The sequence below is a fragment of the Micromys minutus genome, assembly GCF_963924665.1.
Source record: "Micromys minutus genome assembly, chromosome: 19".
Lineage (NCBI taxonomy): Eukaryota > Metazoa > Chordata > Mammalia > Rodentia > Muridae > Micromys > Micromys minutus.
This window is the reverse complement of record NC_137954.1, coordinates 15,955,632-15,973,162: the sequence shown is the minus strand read 5'-3', so window position 1 is coordinate 15,973,162 and position 17,531 is coordinate 15,955,632. Positions and strand designations below refer to the sequence as shown.

Here is a 17,531-nt window from a genome sequence, read left to right as displayed (position 1 = left end):
TTAAATAAAATGACACACACACATACATATGACAATTCTTTGAAAATATAAGTCTCATCTAAGATTTAAACATATTTTAACTGTAATATTTACTTGTACACTTGATTACTTTGAAAGTGTAAGATAGTTCTGACAAAAACAAATTCATAAAATAAGAAACTCATTATCTCTAAGTAAAATTTCTACCAAGAAATATGATCAAGAAAATATAATTATGTTAAATTTTAACTTAAATAATTTAAATTATATTAGCTGAGATTCTGTACAGAGTAGCTGTGGAAAAAATAGAATGAAAAAGGAGGAATAGATATAATCCTTCCTAGTAGAAAAGAATGAGAAAGAGATTTACAGTTTATAGATATTATAAATTCAACCCTATAAGTTTGATAACCATGTTAATTTTACAAGTTACAAATTATAAGACTACAGAGATAACTTAGAGGTTAAGAACACTGACTACTCTTCCAAAAGACCCAAATTCAATTCCCAGCACCCACATGGTGGCTCACAACCACCTGTAACTTCAGTTTTAGGGGATCCAATCCCCTCTTCTAGCCTTAACAGGCACTACATAATGTAGTGTTGATATACAATGCAGACAAAGCACTCATACCCATAAAATAAAAGAATTTTTTTAAACAAACAAGTTACAAAATAAGTAGTTTGCCATACATGTGAGTATTTATTATGTTGTTTCTTAGTGGAAAGGAAAAATCAAGAACATAATGCTGTATCAGTTTCATCAAAGGCACACATGCATGTACAAAAGGATAATACATAAAATGAATAAAGCTTAAAAAAAAAAAAAAAACTCAAAGTACTAGTACATTTAAGGGAATGGTAGGAAATCCAATACTTTTCCCCATCAGCTCCTCTATGTCTTTTTTAAAAATCATCTTTTTTAGTTCAAGTGAGACTCCCTGAGGTAGTCAGTTAGGACAGGAATATGTTAGACCCCTCAGTATGTTCATGCTGGAGGAGAAAGAAGTCTTGTACAATGTTAGAGAACCATCTTGAACACTTAAACTAAACACACACACACACACACACACACACAGAGTGAGAGTGAGAGAGAGAGAGAGAGAGAGAGAGAGAGAGAGAGAGAGAGAGAGAGAGAGAGAGAGAGAGAGAGACTGACATAGAGACGGGGAGGCGGGGAGGGTGGGAAGGATGTACCCTTATACAGCCACCAACAATTTAAGGGAAACTAATCCATCTAAGCTTATTTAGCTCAGTTATCATAGACAGTAAAGACAGTTATCAAAAACACCATCCCTGGGGTTCAGACAGATGATGTAGTAGCTAAGAATGCTTAATCCTCTTATCCTCTTGTAGAGGTCTTAGGCTTGGTGTCTCTCTATTTCTAAAGGATCTGATCCAAAGGTTCCCAGAACTGCTACACACGTGATGCATATAAACTCATGCAGGGACACATACTCATAAATAAAAATAGCAAATCTTAAAAAATTTCCCTCCCTTATAAATAATTTCAAAAGTTTCAGTATTTGAAAAGTTAAAATTTTTGCTTTAGGAATCTACTTTAAGTACAGCTGGAATACAAGTTACAGGCTAGCAAGCCAGCATCATGCTAAAATTAAAAATAGTAACTTATGCCTGAATCATGTAAGAGACATGGCGGGAGGCAAGACAGCGTTAAAAAAAAAAAAAGTGACATTCCCATAAATGCCTTTTAACAATTCTTTAATAATGTCTGACAGGAGGGCAAACAATATTGGCAGCAAAAGCCTTGGCATTTACCATGTCTTTAAAGAGAATCTAACAGTTTTCCTTCTCACTTTTATAATAAAAAAACGTATTACTCACTATACTGCCCACTGCTAGTTTGGTAAATCGGGGTTGGCACTGTTACGGTGGTGATGGCAGGGGCTGAAGTCTCCTCTTCTGACTTCTCTTCTTCAATCCTTGGCACTCCTGGTGCATCGGAAGATAAGTCATTCAAAATTTTCCTAGAAAAACAAGGAGCTATTTTAATTAAAAAAAAACTTCACTACATGTAAGTAAAGATTAGAAAACTGCTAATGTGTAGGGCAAAAACCACATGAATAAACTCCAAACAAAGCAGGAACTTCAAATTCAAGAATTGAGTGGTGGTGTTGTGTTTGTGTGTGAGGATAATAAATAAAACGACATGTTTTGTTTTGCTTTATTTTATGCATTTGGGTTTGGTTTATTTTATGTGTTTGGGTGTTTTATGTGCACATGCCTGGTGCCTGCAGAGGCCACTGCATACCCTATGACTGGAGTTACAAATGGCTGTGAGATGCTGTGTGTCCTGGAATTGAATCTGGATCCTTTAGAAGAGCCATCTCTCTCATCCCCTCCAAACTTCATATGTATGTATGTAGGTAGGTACTTGGTTTTGTTTTTTTTCCGAGACAGGGTTTCTCTGTGTGGCCCTGGTTATCCTAAAACTCACCCTGTCACTCTGTGTATAGATTATTAGGCTGGCTCCAAACTCAAGAGATCTACCTGCCTCTGCTTCCTAAGTGCCAAAATTAAAGGCATTCATCACTACCACCTGATTTATTTTGGTTTTTAAGACAGTGTCTTATTACAAATCTCAGGTTGGGGGAAAAAAAAAGACAGTTCTCCTGCCTTAGCCTCCCAAGTACTGGGTTTACAGTCACATACCTTGCATGCCTGGCTCTAAATATTTATAGATATAAAATTGTATTGTGTATAAATTGTATCATGAAGAAATATTCCTTATTTAGTATTATGGTTGAAATTGAAACATTATCAATTTAGTCTGACAATCTAATCCAGCTCCCCTTTGTATGAGAACCCAAGCACACAGCTAAGACACTGTTCACATTCTAGTTCTGTTTGTTCTAGAGCACACTGGTAGTGAGAATAAATAACTTTTTTCAAATCAATTCTTCATCAATAAATCCAGAATCAGATATCTGAGAAACTGGTTTATTTTATAAGAGATTTTACAGTTATCACTACAGTCTCACCCAATCTTTCTCAGCCCACTTCCTTTGCCTGCTGTCATCTTTCAAGGTGCTCATGCTTCTAGCACCAGACAATTTATTAAGCCTTATGGCTCAACCATTTGCAAATCTGACAGACATGACTTCCGTTTTTTCAGAACAATTACCCAGTGAAAATATCAAGCCACATGAGACCAAATGAAGCACCTTTCTGCTGTATACAAATTAACTGCTTTATAATGATAGGATGTTCCAATAAAATTATTTTGTATAATCAACCAATTTCATTTTTGTAACCTTGCAAACATGCTATTAGTGTCTGTTAAATAACTTGTTATAATCTAGATATAAAGGCTACATTTCAGGAATTCATAAAGTTCATATAAATAGTATCTCCGTGTGAAAGTCTAACTGTAAGGTAACAGCATCCTTTATAACCCTTTCTCTACATGTTTTCTCTCCAGCACTTTCATTTGATTAGTAAGCATGGTTGGTTTAAATAACATTTGCTAGGATTTTGGCCAGAAAAATATTAAGGCACACATAAAGCAGGTATTTTTGTGGGGTTTGTTTTGACTTTTTTAAGTGTGTATGTAGTAGGAGGTATATGTGTGGAGGTCAAAGAGCAACTTTGTGAAGTCGGTTCTTTCTCTCCACCCTTATGTGGATGAAATTCAGGTCACCAAGCTTGAGTAAGCATGTTTATCTGCTGGAGTCATCTGGCTGGCTGGCAGCTATGATTTGCATAGGATTTAGGAAAAGTCATATGACTTGTTTTTTAATACTTTGTTGAATTTGCTTCAGGATCAAAGGCATTATATACTAACATGAGACATACTCCAATGTCTCAAAATCTAACACATGCTGTATTAAAACAAAAGAGAAGGGCTGGAGATATGGCTTCAATTCCAAGCACCATTAGCAGCTCACACCTGACATTTCTAGCTTCTGCAGGTACTTCATGCACATGGTGCACAGAAATACAAACACTCACACACACAAAATAAAAACAAATAGAAAAGATTATACATATAAATGTCTATGACATATATCCTACAACATAAAATTTCTTAAGACCTCAACATTAATTCACCTATAATATTTAGAGTTTATAATTGGGTGAGGAGAGAAAAAGCTTAGTAGTAACTATAAGTACGTGGAAGAAGGTAAGGCATCAATTACCTTTTTTTTTTTTTTTCTTAAAAAGGAGCAAGGCTAGAGAGAAGGCTCAGTGGTTAAGAGCACTGGTTGCTCTACTATAAGACCTGTTTTGATTCCCAGCATCCAGAGTGACTCATGACCTTGTATAACAGTTCTAGTGGGTCCAGTATCTTCTGACATCTGTTAGCATCATGCACACTACAGCATACAGACAAAACACCCACACATATAACACAAAATAAATCTAAAAATAAATAGAAAATTACATAAATAGGCTTAATCTAAACTAACACAGAAGGTAACTGTAAAATTCTGAAGTTTATTGAATTCTTAAGTAAGCATATGAGATTAGTAAGTTTGCTGTTTCTTGATATACTTAATATGGAACCAATTGATATATGTACTAATTGTTTTTGACATTCCTTCAAGGCAAAGCACAGATTAGGTAGGTAGCATCACAGTTGAACTCAAACTTGTTAGCAAAGTATTATCCTGAAAACTACTAAATATAGCTCTTTGTTAAGGACCATGATGTAAAAATTGCCTGTACATGTGTAGCTAAGCAGAGCAACAGTGTACCGAGAATGATGCTAACACTCAAAGGTATCTATCCCAAGCTTTAGGAAGAGCAGAAGTCGGCACAGCTACAAAAAACAGAACAAGTTGTCCGACAACTGCTAGAACAGTGCTTCTCAATCTTTCTACTGCTATGACCCTGAATACAGTTCCTCATATTCTGGTGACTCCCAACCAGAAAATTATTTTCGTTGCTACTTCGTAACTGTAATTTTTCCGCTATTATGAATCATAATGTAAGCATCTGTTTTTCCAATGGTTTTCAGGGATCACAAACCACAGGTTTAAGAACCACAGTAAGTAGTCTTATTTTGTACTGTAAACATCAGCTTATTTGAGAAGTAACTCAAGAGAAATAATATGCAAAGTACTTGCTGGGGCAGCTTTACCGGTGTCCTGACATCTCTATCTGCCAAGTGCTAAGTCTTTCAAACTCTCTGACTCTATAAACTACTAAATCACATACCTGTAGGAAGGTCTCCTTGAAAGGATTTCCCTTCGTTTTTGGGAATCAGTTACACTATCCACAGACTCCTGTGAATCTTCACTTTCTGCAATAGTTGAAATCTGAAAACAAAGAATAACTTTATCTTGACTATCAAATTTAATTCCTATAAAATATTTAAGTCCAATACAAGGAATGTATATATGTTATATATATATATATAAATAAATCTTACACATGCTTCAATTACTAACAGAGACAACCATCCACTCAAATTCATCTCCTACTGACTCAAATGATGCCACAGAGACAGAACATCTATCCAGAAAATGTTTCCGACTTCTCCCAATCAACCCTGAATATATCACTATGGCAATGCTTTCTTGCACTTGTTAGAACAGAATTGCCAAGCAAAATAAATTTTTGGGCATGAGTTAGCCCTAAGTCTATAATAATAAAATTTCCTATAATTGTTGTGCAAACACAGATTTACATTTGTGTAAGTAAGTCAGTGATTCTTTACCAAATAGTAGACGGTTGGGTAGTTTTATGTCAAGTTAACACAAGCTAGAGTTATATACAGAGAAGAGGGAGCCTCAATTGAAAAAATACTTCCATAAGATCTGGCTGTAGACAAGCCTGTAGGGTATTTTCTTATTAGTGATTGATGGGGAGGGCCCAGTCCATCATGGGTGTTGCCATTCCTGGGCAGATGGTCCTGGATTTTATAAGAAAGAAGGCTGAGCAGTCATGGGAAGCAAGCAAGTAAGCAGCACCTCCTCCATGGCTTCTGCATCAGCTCTTTCCTCAGGTTCCTGTCCTGAATTTCTTCAATTATGAACAGTGATGTGAAAGTGTGAGTCAAATAAACCTTTTTCTCCCAGCTTCTTTGGTCATGGTGATTCATCACAGCAATGGTAGCTCTAACACAGACACTGACATTTCTTCCATGTAAGTAAACTATCTCTCCTATATGTAAGCATGCTTCAAAGTTGGCATTCTTGAGTAGACCGTCAAGGCAATGAATGAGCTATGCATTTCTTTGTTACGGGTCCTTTGACTGGAGAATGAGGGTGAATGGATATACTGTGTGGGGTGGCAGAAACTAGTTTACTAATAACTATGTGCCAAATTTTATACTAATGCCTCCATGTAGTCATCTATTTCATACAGTAAATATCAGGTGCTGGCTGAGTGCTGGGCTTATGTTTACTGAAGAAGATAGAAGAGCTGATACACAAGCAGGATAGGCAACTCTATGAGCCACAAAGCTAAGGAGTGTGGCCCCTGCTCGCAGTCAGCACGTCCATTTTAGACACCACAAGCATTAAAACCTTGGTGGCCCTGGTGTCAGTGCTGTCACAGCAACAGCACTTTAGATCACTCTGGATCCATAGTCTGTAATGTACATCACCAAGTTTTCTAGTGTAAACTACAGGGGCCTCGTGTGCATTCCTCCATGTGACATGATGCTGTCACACTGAGAAGTAGACTTAAACAAGACAAGGGGGCCTGTGTGTTAGCATCACCTCAAAACAGTCAACAACAGTAACATACAAAACCATATTCAGACAGATTAGAGAAATTCCAAAGGAATTCAGCATGCATCTAGGCTCAAGGACTGTAGAGTGGACACTCATGTCTTTTGACAGTGCTGTATGACGGATATGCTCACTGCAGAGAGAAATAAGGAATGATCACTCTAGTGTCTCTATATAAATGCTCTTACAAATAAATAAAAGATCAGAAGCCTGGAAAAGAAAAAAGAACTTAGAAAAAGGAAAAGTCAATGCCAGTAAATACTTGCATAGTAGGCACTACTGTGGCAAATGTACTTATTTTGGCTAATCTTCGCTCCTCTTTGACTTTCTACCTCTGCTTGACTCTCACACACGATATACCCCATCCTTACAACCATCTTAATATTTTTACCTGGGTGAAAGACAAAGCAGATAGTCTTTGCTGGTCACCTAGGCTGACCTCAGACTTCCTAGCCCTGCTTCCAAATGCTGGAGCTACGGGTATGTACTGCCACTCCTTGGGGAGGTAGTGCAATTGGTAGTGTTTGCTTAACATGAGCAAAACCCTGGGTTTGACCCTCAGCACCATATGAAAGTAAGTATGGTACCTGATGTGTACAAACCTAGAACTTGGGAGATGGAGACAGAGGATCAGTACTTCAAGGTTTTACATGCCATATAATAAGTCCAAAGTCAACCAGGGCTGTGATTCAACAAAAATCTAAATATATAAATAAACAAACTAAGTACAGATAAGTTTTGAAATAAAATTCTGCTTTTTTTTAGTTGTAACTTTGTTTCCTACACCAACTCAATGAATTTTGTTGCCTTTCTCTAATCTAAAAGATTTTGCCATTTGAAACAGAAAGAATTAACTGAAATGAGAAAAACCCAAACCACATGGCTATAAAGCATACCAACTCTGAGAACCATCTTACACTCGGGCTTAGATTATAAGGCAGCAGTTCTAACAAATGTAGCAATCTGGGGAATTGGGGTGTTAACATGGAAGAAGCTATGCATGTGGGGGCCAGGAATACATGGGAAAACTTTGTAACTTTCAATTTTGCTGTGAATTAAGCTACTCTTGAAAAATGAAGTCTCATGTATTCAGACAAATCATACAGGATACGTGATTTTGACACTAATAAAAATATCAAGATGCAATTTTATAACTATTGATAAATGTAAGAAATTAATCATTTAAAATTAGAAGCCTAATACAGGTTTCATAATTATCACATTCCAGTAATAGAACCCTTCCCTCTGTCCTCACACTCCGTCATGTCCATGTCTGTCTCCCCAAATTCCTTAAGCAGGTTTTTACCTTTGGTTGTTTGTAGTAGTCTGGACATTTCCAAAACCCAAACCATTATTTATTTTTATTTTGAAAGTTAAAAGGAATTATAAAGTGACTAGAAATTAAGAAATGATAAAACATTATTAAAACTATACAATCCTTTGCAAATTTAAAGTGTTTTGCTTGGCTGGGATTAAGACTCCTGGTTTAGATAACTTTTCACTCAATGGATCAAAAGAGCCCAGATCTTCAAACTTGATCTATCTCCATTACAAATAAGACAACGGTTGTTGGAGAAATGGCAACCAGGTAAGAATACCAGCTGATATTCCAAAGGACCGGGGTTCAATTTCCAGCACGCACTCAGAAGCTCACAACCATGTCTAACCCAATCCTCAGAATACCCTCCTTCTGGCATCAGTAGGTACCAGGCATTCACATCTTGTATAGGATACATGCAGACAATAAGCAAATTTCATATGGGCATATATGTTTATTTGTAAATTTTAAATGTCAATATTTATATTAAAAGTTCTTAGGATAGGATAAATATTAAATAATATATTCAAGTAGAATTAAGTTTTTCACTAACAGTAAGAACAATGTCATTAAATGTGCTTCATTAATAGATCACTAACAGCCAGGCAGTGGTGACATACATCTTTAATCCCACCACTCAGGAGGTAGTGGCAGGCATTATCTCTAATGGGCCAGGGGTCAACACAGTGTACAGACCTAGTTCTGAGACAGCTAAGGCTACACAGAGAAAGCTTGTCTTGAAAACCCAAAATATCATTAACATCTTTCAACAGTGATTCAAGTCAAGCATGGAGGTACATGCCTTTAATCCCAGCACTGATGCAAAGCCTTTGAGGACGGCCTATATAGTAATACTTAACCTGCCCACCTAGGCCTGCATTTTTGGAAACGTGGCTGGATATCTACCAATTTAAAAGAGAACTCTAAGTAAGCATAGAGACTAACAAAATTAAGTGCCTTTTAGCTGTGCTTAGAAAATAATTATTTTCATTTCCATGTATCAATGAGGTAAGTGTTAAGATATATCCAATGTACAGTTATTGTATTGCACTCTAGCAAGAAGATATGTTGTTTTTTTTTCCTTTTATGTAACAATATCTTAATACGTAAACCTCCAAGTGGCCTGAAACTTGCCCTGTAGGCCAGGCCGGGCTTTAACTCAGAGATCCATTCCTGTCTCTCTCTCAACTCTGCTTACCCATGCTAGTGTGTAAAATGTGGCCACATGCCCAGCTAGTCTCATACTTAGCAGCAAAGTTCAGCAGCTCCTAAGGCTGAGATAGTGCGAACTCTAAGTCTTTAAAGATTGAGTACAAAATATAAACTGTTCACCATGAAATACGTTAAGAAAGCATTTTCAAATTTCTCTCCAGAATTTCTTCTAAAAAGTAATAATCCTTTCATTTGTGGCTAAAGCCCCTGTCCCCAATGATAGTACGAAGGAATTTCTATTAGGTAAAATATCCCTTCAAAGTTCTTGCTTGCCATCAACAAGAAGATCAGAAATTTTGGAACACTTGTCTTGAGCCAACAAAACAAAAACCAAATACCCTTCCCAACTCCCCCAAACTGACTACCTATTCTTAATTCAGACACAGCAATGCTGTATGACAGCCAGAGAACAGATCCACTGAGTGGTACACTCTACCTCTGTCTCCATCACATCAAAGTATCCATTTATGAACACTGAGTGTCTCCATTGCTTTCCTCCCCTTTCTCCCTCTCTTTACTTAGGTAACCAGCAAGAACATGCTACTCTTTCAAATGACAAACATCCTCATTTCCACATCTTTGGCTTGGCTTAGATGCCTCTCCTGCTATCTGGTTTCTGCTCCCCAACCACCTTCAATGAGACAGCACACTCCCTCTGCATCTTGCTCTGCCCTTTCCCCTGTGTTATTAACTCTGCAACACTTATCCTCACCTGACATCTTATTTTCTCACAGTATGTCTCTCTTCCCTCAAATGTGATCCTCATGAGAACAGGGATGTAGCTTGTTCACTGCTGTCTTTGATAGCACCTAGAACAATGACTGGCACACAGCATGTGATCAATAGTCTTTGATAGCACCTAGAAATTTGTTGAAGAAATGGATGCAATAATTTACTCTCATTAAGTCTATGAATCCTTTTTAGTACATTTAGACAGCACTATATTGAAATGTGGCCCAAACTGGTAAGTGCCACTACTAACCCTGAATACACTGTGAAACTGCCGTCATTTTTGCAAGAATCTCACATCATCTGTGAGATGTGATTTATACATGTAAGAATAAATTAAGGCAGTAAAGAGAAGATGCATACTACACATACTAAATTACCACAGCTCAGTCTCTAATATTACTATATCAAGTCCTACTATCCTTAGTCTCCCACTAGGAGATGCATACCTTGTATATTTTGGAAACCTTATACATAACACTAGCATTCTACCATCCAGAGGGTTGAGGGATACTTTGACCCTGTTTGATGACCTATTTTAATCCATTACTTCCTAGTTATTAACACTGACCACTGCTAGCTGATCAAATAATCATCAAAGCTCAACACATTCTCCTGGTTTAGAGTACTTAATGAAAAAGAAGCACATATGGTCCAGGCTTCTAGAACTTTTTCAAACATGGACTTTTAAAGTTATAAGTATAGCTCACTGTGATAAAAATGCTATTCTTGAAAAGACAAACCCAGATTTCTATCAAAGTTAAGGACATTTAATACTTGAGTTTAAATTATTTTGCCCTAAGGTTAAAAATAAGAATAAAGGCAACAATTAAATGCCATTATTTTATTAATTAAAATACTGTAATACATACTTTGTAGCCTAACTTTAATTTTTAATAACAAGAACTTTCTGTAAATGAAAGGGAAAGTAAGGGCTGTTTGCGGTCAACATCACTTGAGCTATTATTATCCAAAGTAGGTCTGGTCTCTAAAACTCTTGACTAGCAAGCCAAGCTCTAGAGAATTCAGGCATGGAATTAGATCATATGGAGGATGGTGAGGTGGCATTCCATAAAAAACAAACTAAGTCACAGGACTACTTCTTATCACGTAGTTTCTCAAAAACAGGCCTTGATTTGGCTAATGCTGTCACTGCCTGTTAGTAAGGTCCATTCCTAGTATCTTCAGGAAATTGGTAACTATAGGATTTTATATGACAACAGTTCTCTATCCTATAAGTGTTAAAGCAAACCAGAAGCACAAAAGAAGAAAAAAGAGTAGAGGAGGTTAAATCAACTCAATAGCTTGGCATCAGAAACCTAATGTGGGTATAATGACAGTAACAGAATGGTTCCAGGACACAGGAGGAAGCACCTTTCCCCTCTGCACAAGTATCAATCAGTTCTGGCTACCATACAAAGAAAGCACGGCAGTTCTCCTCTAGAAGGAAACAGCCAAGGCTGAGCAAGAGAAATCAAACATACATCTTATAAGAAACACTGGAGAAAAATAGATGCTTGTTGAGTCTTGAAACTTTTCTGAACAGTAGAAAGGGTGTATGGAAAGAAGGGAAAGAAAGAAGTTTGACAGAAACGAATTAGGTTTGCTTAGTTCTTGGGGTCACCAGGTCCCAATTTTAGAGAGGCATACTCTGGCTAGCCACACAGTACTTCAGCAGTTAGGCTTCATTGAACTGTCCAGTCCTCAGGAGGTTCAGCTTCCTTTTCTCAGAAGAGTGAGAAATGCAGTTCTGGGCTACGGGCTGGAAGAGAGCTGTTAGGGACCCGAGAGTGACTCAGCAGTAGGCAGTACAACAGAGGCATGGAGTTTGACCCAAACCCTGCAATTCCATGTTCACAGAGAAGGACAAAGACATAAATAATTTCTCACCATCCTTTCTAAAAAAATTTTTCTTCAAATCTAGGACCTAGGACTCACCTGAGTTCCGGAGAAAAGTCTTTTTAAGTCCTTACAGGAAGACTGTGAAGTAAAAAATATGAAATGGGAGGCTGGGGTTATGGCCTACTTGCATGAATGTTCAGTCTTTGTTTGCTTTTTCCTTCAATTAGCTGATTTGCAAAGAATTATCCTGTTACTGTTCTTGGCTCCCTAGACCTCTGTAGTTATCTTCAGGCAACCAGAGCACCTTTATTCCCTTTACCCCAAAGGAGCAAACTCCAAAGATTCAGATATATGTGATATAATCAATGATCCTTATTATATACCTTCTGAATATAGTATTATTTCAGTTATATACTCTACCTAAAAGCTCAATAGGTAATATGATGTCTGATGTGATCTCCAAGTACAAATCCTATCTTGAATAAGGTTATTAATTAAGTTTTATCATTACAAACTTCCCCCATACAAACTTAGGTTCATTTTAAGTTGATTTTCCTTAATTGAGGTACATCAGTCCTATAGTCTTCCCCAACATTTCCATTTATCACATGTATTTACTATCTGTCTTTCTCTAAATAAATGCTTTTTCTTTTGAAGCTTAAAAAAAGTTAATTCTCTTAAGGTCTGACTTGGAATATATAACAGAACTATGCAGATACAATATACTCCTGTACTATCAAGTAAAATAAATCTAAACTAGATGTGTCCTTATTTTCACAACTAATGAAAAGAGACAGAAATGGCTATAAACAAGTTGTTAAAGTACACAGAGAATCTGTTCCACACATACCTGAACTGTTTGCACTTGTGGAGACTGAATGACCGATGGCTGCGCCGCCTGGATGACCCCATGGACCTGGACTGTCTGTCCATTGGGCAGCTGTACTAAGGTTACAGTGGGAGCAGATGAAGTCGCATGGGCTGCTGGCATGGATACCTGTAGAAAACACGAAAAGCAATGACCACCACAGCAACCTTTGTGGGACTACTCATGTTTAATATAAAGTGACTTCTAATAAGCAAAACTATGACCTTCCTGCTCAATATGTATTTAACAATGTTCAAGAAACCAACAATTTAATACTTTTTTAAAAAAGTTCAAACCCTACAAATCAGCCCTTCCCAGGTGACAAAACAAAGCACCTACTAAGAGCCAGCTATCTCCTGGAGCTTCAAAGCATGTAACCCAGTCATCCTCTGGCGGCTGATGAACATCCCACTCATATGGTGCTCTACATTCTCCTGTCTGCTTTGCTGTATCCAAGTTTTCTTTCTCTCTTTTTAAATTAAAAGCTGAGTAATAAGGATTATATTTACTTAATGACAAAAATATGCTGAGACTGATTCACCCAAGGTTAACAGCAGACATGCTGGCCTTAAGCACAAAAGTTTTCAGAACACCCTGGTGTTAAACCGTGTTTTAAAATCTTAACTTTTCCAATTTGGGCAATAAGGACTTACTAAGTTCGGAACAACACATTCTAAATAAAAGACTTTATTATACTACTTTAGACTAATTACAGTATGCTTTTTCATTAACAAGAAAGTACATGCACTGTAATTAAAATTTTCAATTTCTCCCATTCATAAGAACACTAATCTGGTAACGGGAGGAATTTTAAGGCGTGTTTTCATTTTGAATGAATAAAGGAGCAGAGCTGAAAGAATATTAAAAGGAAACTAGCTTTTGATTCAATGATTCAAATCTCAGGGGCTCCTAAATTTATTTACCTGTCTATCAAATAGTATTTATTGTTCCTAAGTTCCAGCATGTTTAAGATAGAACAATGTTATAATAAAAACCACAAAAAAAAAAAAAAAAAAAAAAAAAAAAGATATAGGACCCTGCTTTCAGTTATTGACCTGTGTGTGTGTGTGTGTGTGTGTGTGTACACTCATGTGTATGTGTAGTGCATGTGCATGCATGTGTGTTTGGTATGTGTATGCATGTGTATGTATATGTGAGTGTATATATATGTAAAATGGAGAAAAGACACACACTGTTGTTAATGTCAGAAACAGAGAAAAAGTAACAGAAGTTCTAAAAGGCTTCAATGGTCTAGGGCTGGAGAGATGGCTCAGGTTAAGAGCACTGACTGCTTTTCCAGAGGTCCCGAGTTCAATTCCCAGCAACCACATGGTGGCTCACAACCATCTGTAATGGGATCTGATGCCCTCTTCTGGTGTGTCTGAAGATAGCAACAGTGTACTATACACGAAATAAATAAAAAACAAACAAACAAAAGACCCCACACCTCTCTATATGTCAGATTAAAAAAGCTTTCAAGCCAGACCTAATATCTCATGCCTTTAAGCCTGGCACTTGAAAGGCAGAGATAGCTAGTTTCAGGCAAGCCAGAGGTGTAGTGAGACCCTGTCTCAAAACAAACAAAAACCTTGTGTTTTAATTTGTAAAAGTGGCACTGGTTTGTAATTCCAAAGATACTGGGGCAGAAGGATTGCTGTAAAGTCCAAGCAAAGCCAGCCTGAGCCATTCAAAGCTATGTCTCAAACACAAAACCTCATTTATTCTGAGAATATAGGAAGAAGTACTGAAATTTTTTGAAGTTTGCATTTTAGATCAATCACTTTAGTGGCTGAATGATAGATATGCACTTCCCAGAGAGAAAAGTGGAGGTGGTGTACCATGAGAAAGACTATAATTAGGGCAGGATGATGAGAGCCAGAAATAGGGTAGTAGGTAGTAAGGACAGGTCCGAGAAGCAACTTGTATGAACACCTACAGGCAGATCAAGGGATTACTGAATGGCTGTCTGAAGAGAGGAATTAAAGATGAGACAGAAAGAAAGAGGGACAGGGTTTGGGAGAGCTGGGACTGTGGTGAAAGGTGTGAATTTACAAGTAGACCCAGCAAGATTGAAGCTGGAGGAAAGATTTCTTGAAGACAAGTTATCTTTAGCACACAGATTAAAACTAGAAGTTTCTTTTCCTTAGACAGCCACGAAATCCCTCTGTATTTGTCCTATTTTCTCTGGTCACTTTGAGTCATGTTTCCTTTTACCTGGTTCTACAGATGTGGTGCCAGGACTATCTGCAGAGCTGCGCACTTTGTCCTGTTTGTAATGACAGATCTTAAGAGGAAACTAAGGACACTGTCCCCTCAGGTTTGAAAGACTCAGCCATAAAGTTATCATGAGCCGAGTGTCTCATCTAAATTCCACAGGAAAGCTATTTGCGTATTTGAAGCAATTACAACATCAGTGACTTCTTCCATGCTTCCTTTAAGGGTGAACATTAGAAGCTAATCCAGTGATTTCTATCTTAGTTATTCAACAAGGTTCCTCACATTTAAGTCTACATAGACATATAAACTAAACATGAAGTATTAAAGAAGCCCTCTTTCATGTGTGCATGACAGTCATTGATGAAATCAAAGCAGACAAGTAATCTAACATGGAAATGTAGCACCAGCCCTCCTCTTTTCCCAATTTTAGGTCAGTGTCTCACTTGATTACCGAGGCTGATCGCAAATTTATGATCCCCCTACTCAGACTCTCAAGAAGCTGCTATCACAAGCTTGTCCGATAAGGCCTGTCCAGAAATCCCATATCTTGCAGAACTACCATGGCATTTTTGCTGCATTCTAGTTATTTTTATTCTGTGCCATTGATCAAACTCTAGGCAAGCACTCTCTTATCACAGGTGTCCTATCTTTTGACATTGTAATGTCATTTACAAATGTGTTGGACCACATTCACAATCTTGGAAAGCATATGGCCTGGTCAAAAGTGAGACAAGCTTGAAAGATGTTTCTCAAGACTCACAGACAAATTCAACTTTTACAACATACTACCATGAAACTTATTCTTTGGTTTTAAAATATAAATTATCTTTACATAGTCTTACTAAAAATATTGCTACATAGCAGTCCATTATCTTTAATTATTTATTGCTTAGAAAAGCCCTACTATTACTTTTTGCTTGAATTTATTAAAGTCTGACATTCCCATCTGTGTGTGGTGCTAACTAAACATCTGTAATCCCAGGGCTGAGGAGGCTGAGGAAGGACTACCACTCCAAGTGTGAGGCCAGCCTACATAATCATGCACTCTCCTAATAAACTAAAATGATACATTCTCATGGTCAAAACCACAGGTATTTTAAACCTTAAATTCTAAAAGTAAAATATTATCTTTCTTCCTTTACTACTTGCTTTCTTCCCCTTCCTATTCATTGACAAAATCATAATCACTTTTCCTTAGCTTTACAATGTTTTCCTACTATTTAAAAAGAATGGCATGAAAACGTTATCTGGAGTCAGAATTAGCAGGAGGTTATGTCAACATCTATGAGATACACCTTCCTCAAGGCCCAGGGAATGATTTAAGAGAGGAGTTAAAAGGGCTCTAATAGAGGATGGGAAGGAATGCTGGAAAACTGAGTTCTGGGCATGACATTGCTATTACACTAAACTGTTACAACTCTGATTTCCTGTATGAATCATGTATAAGATGGGGTCTGTAACATTCTACCATGGATGGAGGTAGGACTTCATAAGCTCTCTGAGGAACTATTAGCAGTTAATGATTGCTGGGAGAGAGACAGCCACTGACAAGTTGTTATGTAACTCCACACTCACATTCATATAAGCATTCATAATCACACTCACTGGGTCACAACAACAACCACCAGGAGACAACAAAGTAGAAGGTATCTCGAAAGAGGTCTGGCAGGAGTAAAAAGGTATAGAGGTAAGAAACATGACACATATATACATGTATCAAATGCTCAAAAAATAAAAGATGTTTTATAAGTGTAGTGTTTTTGTTAGAAACTCAGATGAATAACCTAAAAAGTGTAACTGTAACTGGACAAGAAGAAAGGAGAAAAGCTTTCTTAAAATCTATGGTCAACTACACATTCCATTCTAAGTCTTACATGCTGAAAGGCTGCCTAATAGTAAGCTGAACATGTTCCCTTCTGGATTCTGAGTTGTAGTTCATGAAGCTGATTTCACTTCTATATGCATAATCATGTAAGTGAGGGAACTAGGAAAGGAGGCAGTGGAGTCTTGGAGGCTGGAGCACAGAGGGGTCAACAGTAACAAGTTAAGAGGGCCACAGATGGTTCAATCATGGAGGACGGAGAGCCTGCCTTGTACCACAAAGATGCAGATGCTCGTGATCTCCAGCACTGTAAAGGGAAGCATAAAGAGAAGGGCTGGAAATAGATAAAGGGCACATTGAAAACTCTTTAAACAAATGAGTCCTTTCTCAATCCTGCAGCAGAGAAGTCTGGCCCGCTGTGAGAGAGCAGTGCAGAATTACACAGATAATGGGTCTTAACCACATCATACCAGGCTTACTGAGAGTCACTGTGACACCCCAGCCTTCTTCTTTCCCTGGCTCTCAGACCCTTTATATATAAACAGAGGGTTAGTGAAACTTTTAGAGGCCCTTTATATATAAACAGAGGATTAGTGAGACCTGGTCAAATTCAAGATCCAAGGTACTAACAGTTAAGACCACTACTATCCTACAGTTAAGTTCCTGGTTTAGAGCTGTTGGGCTACAAATATATCCACAAAGCTTCCAAAGTAGCTTCTTAGTCATTTTATATCTGTCTATGACTCACTTAACGTTAGGGCATGAGCCCAGAGCTTTACATGTGCTAAGTACATGTTCTACCATTAAGCTACAATCCTAAACCCTAGTCTCCCTCTACTTTAA

At 37.5% G+C, this 17,531-nt stretch overlaps 1 protein-coding gene across 2 annotated transcripts in view; it reads right to left on the bottom strand.

The window, feature by feature from the left end:
• Positions 1 to 17,531, bottom strand: part of CREB1 (cAMP responsive element binding protein 1) — a 60,130-nt gene that overhangs the window by 23,268 nt on the left and 19,331 nt on the right. Inside the window, exons 3-6 of one of the 2 annotated variants that reach the window (XM_080933388.1) lie at positions 12,632 to 12,778; positions 11,878 to 11,919; positions 5,161 to 5,261; positions 1,825 to 1,967 (exon numbers count right to left, since the gene is read on the bottom strand). In XM_080933388.1, the coding sequence (XP_080789514.1) occupies positions 1,825 to 1,967; positions 5,161 to 5,261; positions 11,878 to 11,919; positions 12,632 to 12,778 (433 nt within the window). The remainder of the gene's footprint in view (positions 1 to 1,824; positions 1,968 to 5,160; positions 5,262 to 11,877; positions 11,920 to 12,631; positions 12,779 to 17,531) is intronic. The other variant, XM_080933387.1, reaches the window with a different exon arrangement.